This window comes from Cyclopterus lumpus, chromosome 21 (genome assembly GCF_009769545.1).
Source record: "Cyclopterus lumpus isolate fCycLum1 chromosome 21, fCycLum1.pri, whole genome shotgun sequence".
Taxonomy (NCBI): Eukaryota; Metazoa; Chordata; class Actinopteri; order Perciformes; family Cyclopteridae; genus Cyclopterus; species Cyclopterus lumpus.
Window position 1 is genome coordinate 13,957,070 of NC_046986.1, and position 9,086 is coordinate 13,966,155.

The 9,086-nt window shown below is 40.6% G+C and overlaps 1 protein-coding gene across 1 annotated transcript in view; it reads right to left on the reverse strand.

The window, feature by feature from the left end:
- Positions 1–4,020, reverse strand: part of map2 (microtubule-associated protein 2) — a 35,487-nt gene extending 31,467 nt beyond the window's left edge. Inside the window, exon 1 of the mRNA XM_034561851.1 lies at positions 3,810–4,020. Coding sequence (XP_034417742.1) covers positions 3,810–4,020 — 211 coding nt within the window. The remainder of the gene's footprint in view (positions 1–3,809) is intronic.
- Between the last annotated feature and the right edge of the window lie 5,066 nt (positions 4,021–9,086).

The following is a 9,086-nucleotide window of genomic DNA, read 5'->3' on the forward strand; positions in this document are numbered from 1 at the left end:
ACTGGCAACGAGACAAGTGAAGCACAGAGTATATATACACACACTGGGAGGGGAGTTAACGAGACACAGGTGAAACACATCAGGGCAGGGAGAGGTAATCACATATGAGGAAGTAAAGACAGCAGACATGACACAGGAGGATGATTTCAAAGTAAAACAGGAAGTGACAAGACAACAAAAATAAAAGCACTACCGTCTAGTGACGGTTGTGACATACCGTGCTGCGAAAAGATCGGGTCCGGTCTACATCCAGGACATGGTAAAATCGTACACTCCAGCTCGTACACTTCGCTCGTCTTCTGCCAATCGGCTTGTAGCTCCTTCACTTCGAGCTAAACACTCAACAAAGTCACGACTGTTTGCTGTGCTGGCTCCTCATTGGTGGAACGAGCTCCCCATTGACATCAGGACAGCAGAAAGTCTCTACACCTTCCATCGCAAACTAAAAACACATCTTTTTCAACTATACCTTGAATAGGGAAGGTAGCGCCGTAGTAGCACTTTAGTAGCAATTAAATTACTCTTACTGATAGCACTTTGTAGTTTAACTTTATTGAAGAAATTGTACTTTCTTGATTCTTGTTGTTCTGAGTTTGTACTCATGGTTGAATGCACTTATTGTAAGTCGCTTTGGATAAAAGCGTCAGCTAAATGACATGTAATGTAATGTCCCAGGACCTCACATCGGATCAGGAAAACTCCCAAATGGCACATAATCCGATTGATGACACATCTGTCCAACTGAGTTAACTCTCCTGCAGTCGCACATACAGTACATCCACTTGTTACAATCATCAATCTGACATTGTGACATCTGACATGTGATCATTTGTTTAAATCTCCTTTGTACTGCAGCCAATCATACCGATTCAGGCTAATGAGATGGAGGGACTTTAACAACAAAAAATGTTGCCCAGGCTTCTTGACAGTATGCCCAGATACTTGTGCCAGCTCAACGACATGGACATCAGTCAATGCAATGTCCCGAACAAAAGACAAAAGCTTCTTCGATTAATGCAAATCACTCTCCAGAATAAGCCCAACAGCCCATTGCATTCTTTCTATTTCTATTAACTCACTCTGTTTATTACTGTCTCCCTCTGTCCATCTCTTTCCCTTGACCACATCCAGCATGGCTGACTAGCTTTTTCAACTTTGTCTAAAATTCCATGCCTCAATAGTTCTTGTTGTGTCTGAAAAGCTTTTCACTTGGAGAGAAGGCCCTTTGAGTGCTAACATCAGCCCTTATGTCCCCCACTTACTCCTGCCCGGCTCTGTAGCAATACTAATGTATGCTGACTAAAGGCTCTGCAGACAGCTTTCGTTACACAGCTGGTGTGGAGATATGTCATTGTTATGATTCCACTGCAGCGCATGGCTATTAGCCATTGTTTTAGACATGTGTTCCACTTACTTATACTGAAAGTGTTAACATTTGTTGGGAATCTTCTTACTTTATGATCATGATCATGATCCTTGATGGATGGCACATTTGATGCAGACTGGTAAAAAAAAAATTAAGTGAACAAGCTTGTGAGACAAAATGCATTTAAAGATTGATATCAAGTCAGTTCTATTTGCTGACGAGGACCACGCAAAGGAAGTGAAGGCACACTTCTAAATGCTGATCATTGGCTTTTCCTCTCTGGGAAAAAAGTGCTTTTTCGTTGTTGATATCTTGTTGATATTGGTTTCAAACCATTACTTTGAAGTTGGAAGGAGGCTATTTCCTATCTCATATCTTTGAGATGTGCTAATAATGACCCAGAGCAACACATGAGGCCTTTGCAGTTTCTTAGTATGCCAGACCACTGGCTAAAAACTAGACATGTTTGTATTAGAGAGCAATGCATTTACACAAGGTCACGAGAGCTTGGGACATACAAAGAGGGTCATCATTTAACAAGCAGTGGTCCAGATACTAAACATTTAATTACTAGAAATCTTTTTAAGACAAGACTTGCTTGATTTCGCTGGCAGAAATTTACCCGATTAAATTTATTGCAATTATATTGGTCTATTGGTCTTGCCAAGATAATTGCAAGACCAATAGTAATGTTCAAAGAGATTGAAATGTTATAACCCACAAATAGTTGTAACTTTTCGTGGCACCAGAAACACTGTAAGAAATATGGATACACTGTTGGGACCATTTTGATGCAAGCAAACCAATGACTGGTTTACTACTAAATTCATCAGTTTGTGAGTAGCAATTGATGTGATGGGACATTTTAAAGACTCTTCCTTCCACATATGTGACAATTGGATACAAAGTGAAAAAGATTTCTCCACAAAACCAAAAAGGACAGTCAGATTAAATTGACAGATCTTGAAGTTTGCTTAATGACAGGAAATCCCTGAAACGTGAGTTGAATTGAAAGTCCTTTTTTCTAAATAAAACCAACCAGTTGGTTCTACGAGTGTGACACAATTAAATGGTAGTTGTATAAAATGTAAAAAACAACAACTATATAAAATATACGGTGTATAATAGGATAAAATCAGAGTTGCTGTGCGATTTGTTTTGTTACTGTTCTGAGACTGTGCAAGAAATAACAGTTGACATTTACAGGTAAGACATAAGTGTCCACCCACTCCTTATGTTTACTGGAAAACTTGTGGTGACATTCGGCAAACAGAAACTGAACACACAAACACATAGGAAAATCCACAACTTATAGGAAGGTGCAAAAGCATTGGGGAACATTGTGTTAGTTTGTTGACATATAATTAGTTATTTAAAGTCTATATACATATATATTATGTTCCATAGTGTCAGTCTGATCTGAGCCTTGAATCAAGTGTCTTTATGTATGTATGTATAATATAATTATATATAATGAAAGTGTTTGAGGTATAGGGTCAGATCACTCTGACTCTTCTCTTCAAACACTTTCAACTAGAACATTTAAACAATACTGGAGGATACTAAATAACTGAAGATGGGCATAAGGTCATAACAATTTTCAAATGTCAATGAGCAGATAAAATACTGTTATCAGCGAACCAAAACGGGTGTCAGTGAGGTCATTGCATGCAAAATGGTCTTGTATGAGGTAACGTTGTGTTGCAGGCGAAAAGAACAAAAGCCCTGGCAAAGTAAATTGTAGGGGAGCTGTTTCCATGGTTACACCATTGGTACATTGTATTGTTCTTTTCTCCAGGGTGTGAGTGAGGGGAGGGAGGGGAATAAGGGGGCAGAGAGACCGATTTTATGTGTTAATTATAGCACCGTTATTAACAGTATGTGATTCTAGTGTGGACTCAGAGTGCTGCAAACCCACGCACAAGAAGAGACGGGACACACACACTATCAAGCACAGACACTGACATATACACATAAAACCACATCACATAATAACATACAAACACTGTCAAAAGTTGTAGACAAAGTTTGCACATGCACCGACACTCTTTATCACATACACACACGTAAACAACAAACTCGTACAATGCATGGAAGGATTAAAAAAAACAAAACATGATAATGTATACACACTCATACACGCACACACAAACATACTCAAATCACATACACGTGAGTATTACAAAAACAAAGACCTGCTCTGACCTTTCCTTTATCAAACTGTAAGTATGCCACTTTTCTGTCATTATTGTGGCAGTACACAAAATGAACAACATAAATGAACTGAACAGAATTAAGATGGCTGAACTTTGATGTGTGCAATAAGCCCACTGACAACATTGCATCCCTCTAATTGGAACAACCCATGAATGCAAGTAGATGCCAAGTGAGCGTCTGGTGAAACTTAAAACAGAAAAATATGAATATTATAAACGTGTTTTACCTGCAGTTATAGCGGGGGCACCAGTTAACTCCCCATTGAAACCATTCTCCTTGGCAGAGTAGGATCCCGTGGCCATGTGTGCCCCACTGGGCTGGCAGGTCCTGTAGGTGGAGGAGGAGTAGCCATTGGCTCCATTGGTGCCCGTGGCTTCCTGCCCCCCTGATGGGTCCCACTGGGGGGCACCGTCTTTTGGCTGTCGGCCGTCTGCCATGCTGGTGCTAGCTAGCAGCAGGGAAAGGTGGGCAAGGGTCGGGTTCTGTACTTCTGACCGTGGAGGAAGGAGAGAAAAGCATGGTCAAAACTCGCATTTCAGTGTTATTAACTGCAATGTTAGCAAAGTTTCAGAAAGGAGAGTGAAGAGTGTGCCGACCAGAGGAGGCTCGAGGACACGCTGCATCAGTCACATTCACAAATCTCTTTTTGTCAGTGATAATCCCTGCTGCTGCTTCACTGAGCTTCACTGTCAACATTTCTGAAAAGGCACCTGTGCTTGTGTGAGTTTGTGTGTAGGTGGTTGTGTGAGATACTGTCCTTGGGTGTTGGCGGGCAGGTGACAGCCACTGGATTAAACCCTATTGATTTGTTTATAAATAATGACTCATATAGCCAGTGGCCCAGGTGGAAATCACAACTGGTTGAAAATGAACAGAGCAGACCTTGAATTTGTGTGACTTCGACAAAGTCACAAGGACGTATGGTGGGCTCTGATCAAACTGACAAGATCCAGTTCAGCGTCAGACAAATAGTTTGAATCACCAAACGTTTGCGCCGTAATTTTTTTATCTGATAATCTAGACAGTAAATATTAAAAAAACAAAAATGTCACACTTCATACACTTGTGTGAGGGGCATTGGGATCCATACAACAAAACCATTTTTTACATTTATTCTATGTCATTCCACTTTTTTTCATTAATATTTACGTTGATTTTAGCACATAGTGCTTATTTGGGGCAGTTTTGGCCTTCAAACAATAAAATCAACTTGGCCTTGGTGTGAAAGGATGGACACAGAGAGGCAAAGGGCTGAGAGACAATGACAAGTGTGAGAGCACAAATGCTTGATAATAATTATTGCAGGAGGATTGTGGTGGGTGTACTTCAAGCATTTTCTGGCCAGCCTGTGTAGTTGTGTATAAGGGGCTGTGTGGAGGAGCAATTTGTCATTTAACTCTGCAGTGCACTGAGACTCAAAGACTGGAGGAAAGTGTGCTGGAGAAAACAGGAGCCTGGAACCAAGACCACAATGCATTGACTTCTACAGCTCACTGGGAGGACAACATAGAATGGAATAAAATACAGTAAAAATAGAAAGGAATAGAATACTAATTATTAGTTGCATTGCTATTACTATTGCAGATACCATTCCTGCTTTTATTATCAATATTATTCTACTTCATCCAATGCTGCTGTTATTATTAGTGGTCAGAACTTTTTCATCCCTACTCTCATTATATGAATAATTTCTGTCATATTGAAACCAAAATAGTATTACAAAATAGTGTAAGGGTGATACTTAGTATATTTATGATACCAACACAAGGTACAGCTGAGGCTGATGTGAAAGTCATCAGGTTTGCAAGTTTTGGTCATAAACCAAATACATTTTGGTTTTGACAGGACCAAAGCAGTGGACCTACCAACTGACCAACATAATGACATTGCCATCAATGGAGACTATTAGTGTTTGAGTAATTACATATAATATATAATCATACATATGTAACATAATTGGACCATGTCCAGTGATGTCAATGATGGGCTAAATAAGCTCAATTGACAGGTCTGTGGGGTTACAGCACACACATGAAGGTTGTGAACCGCGGCATTAGCATTTCAGAAAGATAGAGCACAGAGGAGCCAAATAGCATTAAACAGAGAGAAATAATAGAACAGAACTGAGTAGAATATGTGACGTCTGTAAGCCCCTTGCAGCCTATATGGATCAGTCAGGAGTCAGTGGAGCTTTGCATGACTCAGCTCTGAGGGGAACATCATGTGGCCTAGCTCGCCAGAGGCCCGTTGAACTGCTGTGTGCAACAGTGTTTAGTCTGTGGTCTGTGTGTTTGGGAGCAAGGATGAGCAGCGTGTGTGAATGAAACAGGAAAGAGGGGGCCAATACCAAGCAATATAACTACTCAGCATGCTGGGTTTAGAGATTAAAGAGGCATTAGGCAACATTATCATGAGAAAGTACGCCATTCTCTTCAGCCCAAAACACAAACGGGGGCTGTAGTGCAGTACAGTGTCTCACCTCTACTAATTAACATGCCTTTGCTCTACAGTTAGAAACAAAGAATACTGGTTGGTACAATGTAAAAATGTGAGTATGAGGAGCAGAGAGTGAGAAGGAGGCAACTCATTGAGGAGAGAAGTGCAGAAGAGACACACATATTACATCACAGGATACTATAAGTATATTGTCCAGATAATATACTGTCCTCAAGGCATTGTGTCCAGCGAGGAACGAGATGGTGATAAGATAGGGTGAGACGTTGAGTGTCAGCAGCTCTGTTGCACTTGAGGGATGGTTGATGCTATACACTCTCTCTGGATTGTGACTCATGACTCAGTAAGGTACTAGACTAGAGTTGGTTGATGCTATACACTCTCTCTGGATTGTGACTCATGACTCAGTAAGGTACTAGACTAGAGTTGGTTGATGCTATACACTCTCTCTGGATTGTGACTCATGACTCAGTAAGGTACTAGACTAGAGTAAAAAACAGCCACTCAAAAACATGTGGGATTTGTACATCTTTGTAAACCAAAGGGTACATTGAAATATATAATGAGTTGCTGTGCAATTTGTTTCCCAATAATGTGACATTGGGAAACGATTGGTTTGGTTTGGACAACAAAACTACTTCACAGGGTGAGAAAAGGTTATGGTTTGTTGTTACAAAGGAATGTGACGACATAATAGCGTAACAACGTAACTGCAGTAAATTAATACCAACTGCCCTTTGTGGATTTTCTTCCGTAACGTAACGTAACACGATTCGTGTTAACTCAACTTTTACTTTTGGTTTCACATGGGACACGAAAAGCGGTAACCTGGATGAAAGTCCTGTGTTTGTATTCTTCAATCATCTGGTTCTTTAAAAGCAAGGAAAGGTGAAAGAACATCGTGATGACCTCAAGCTTCACATTAAGACATAACCACAAACAAATACTGGAAGCTGCCCAGTATAACCAGTGTTTTATAGATGATGCTCTACAGTTCTGTTAAAGGGTAGGGAAGCACCAATCAGATACTGACATTGGGCAAATACAGACTTAAATAGCTTTTCAATTCAATTCAGTTTATTTTGTATTGCCCAATATCACAAATTACAAATTTGCCTCAGAGGGCTTTACAATCTGTACACATACGACATCCCTGTCCCAGGACCTCACATCGGATCAGGAAAAGTCACAACGACTCAGGGAAAGAAGCAGAGTTAATAAGGTGCAATGGAGAGATGTAAATTCATCCATACGGAGAGAGAGAAGAGGAGATAGGTGCTCAGTGTATCCTAAAACATCCCCCAGCAGCCTATAAGCCTATAGCAGCATATCAAGGGGCTCGACCAGGGCAAACCTGATTCAGCCCTAACTATAAGCACTATCAAACAGGAAAGTCTTAAGTCTATTCTTGAATGTGACTGTGTCTGCCTCCCGGACTGAAAGTGGAAGCTGGTTCCATAAAATAGGAGCTTGATAACTGAAGGCTCTTGCTCCCATCCTAATTTTTAGGACTCTAGGAACCACAAGTAGCCCCGCATTTAGTGAGCGCAGCTCTCTAGTGGGGCAATATGGTACTACAAGCTCCTTAAGATATGATGGTGCATCACCAATCAAGGCTTTGTAGGTGAGGAGAAGAATTTTAAATGTGTTTCTTGATTTTACAGGGAGCCAGTGCAGAGCAGCTAATACAGGAGTAATGTGATCTGGTATCTCTTTCGGGACTGAAAACGTCATATTGGTAAACCCCTATTGAAGGGCAGCTTGAGCAACTGTCAAAGGAGGGAAAAGACGGTACTTTTTCCAACTGCATTTTCGCAGTGAGGCAAAATCCATAGAAAATAACTGATGTTCAAGCAACAGAAAGAGGATTTACTTTCAAGGACACACTATTATGGGTAGAGTCAGAACAGAGCACATAAACCCCACATGTCCTTCCCATGGCCTCAAATATAGCAGGTGGGCTGTCTAGATGAAACATAAAAATAGTCCTTTAAGAGACGGACTGCAACATTTTAAAGTTTGATTTGGTACTTAAATGCACTCGTCACATAGCAGGAAGAGCTTGGTGATTTTTTTTTTCAAAGGCTAAAATTGTCTATTCTTTGCCACCATTGCTTCTATGGTACCAGCCCACTATCAAAGACTAGTGCTTGTTGAGATGGAAATAAAACACCAAAATGGTCCAAATACCTCTTCACTCTGAAAGCCAGATTAAAAGTCACAATAACAATAAGAAATGTGTAAACTCAATTTTTCTATAACTGCCATTAGTGCCAGAAACAATTGTGCTGCTTCTAAAATATGCACACAGAGGATTCTGTGTTTTATTAGTTTGCGTGTAAGTTAGAGTTCACTTACTAAACACAGTGCTTATCTGTTCATTGTGCAATACTGTTTTGTAGTGTTTGGGAGTTTTCATAGACTAACATGAATCACATTTGCTGAACAAATTATCAACCAAGAGCTGGGACAGATTAGTGGATTGAAGGCTAATTATAGGCTGTTCCTACAGAACATCATCATCATCATCATACAGCAACCAAAAGGATTCTCATGATCAACTTGCAATATGGAAGTCAATATGCAAGCAGCAAAAATACTCCGGTTTACTTTCATGTATTTCAAGACAAATGTATCCCCTGTCGATTCAAGCATGTCCTGTCTCACAATGTGTGTCCATCTTAGAGAGAGATGAAGCGGGGCCGATAAACTGTCTTTTAAAACACATCAGCCATAAAAAGATAATCACCAGGCTTATTAAGTAGCTCATTTGTCATTTCCGTGGCTTTTATCTGCTTCTTCTTCTTCTTCTTTTCTTTTGTCTGACTTCTTCACATCCTTTCACCTATAAATCTTCCTCCCACCTGTTATTTCTTCTTTCTTCCTCACCTTCCTCCACCTCCTCCCATCCCTGTTCCTCCTCCTACTCACTCCTCCTCCTCCTCCTCCTCCTTCTCCCCTACCACTTCTCATCAGGCTTCATCCTTTACTTCACTCTGGTCTCTCACTCCTCATCTCCCTCCTACGATCTGAGCACTTTCACACGCCG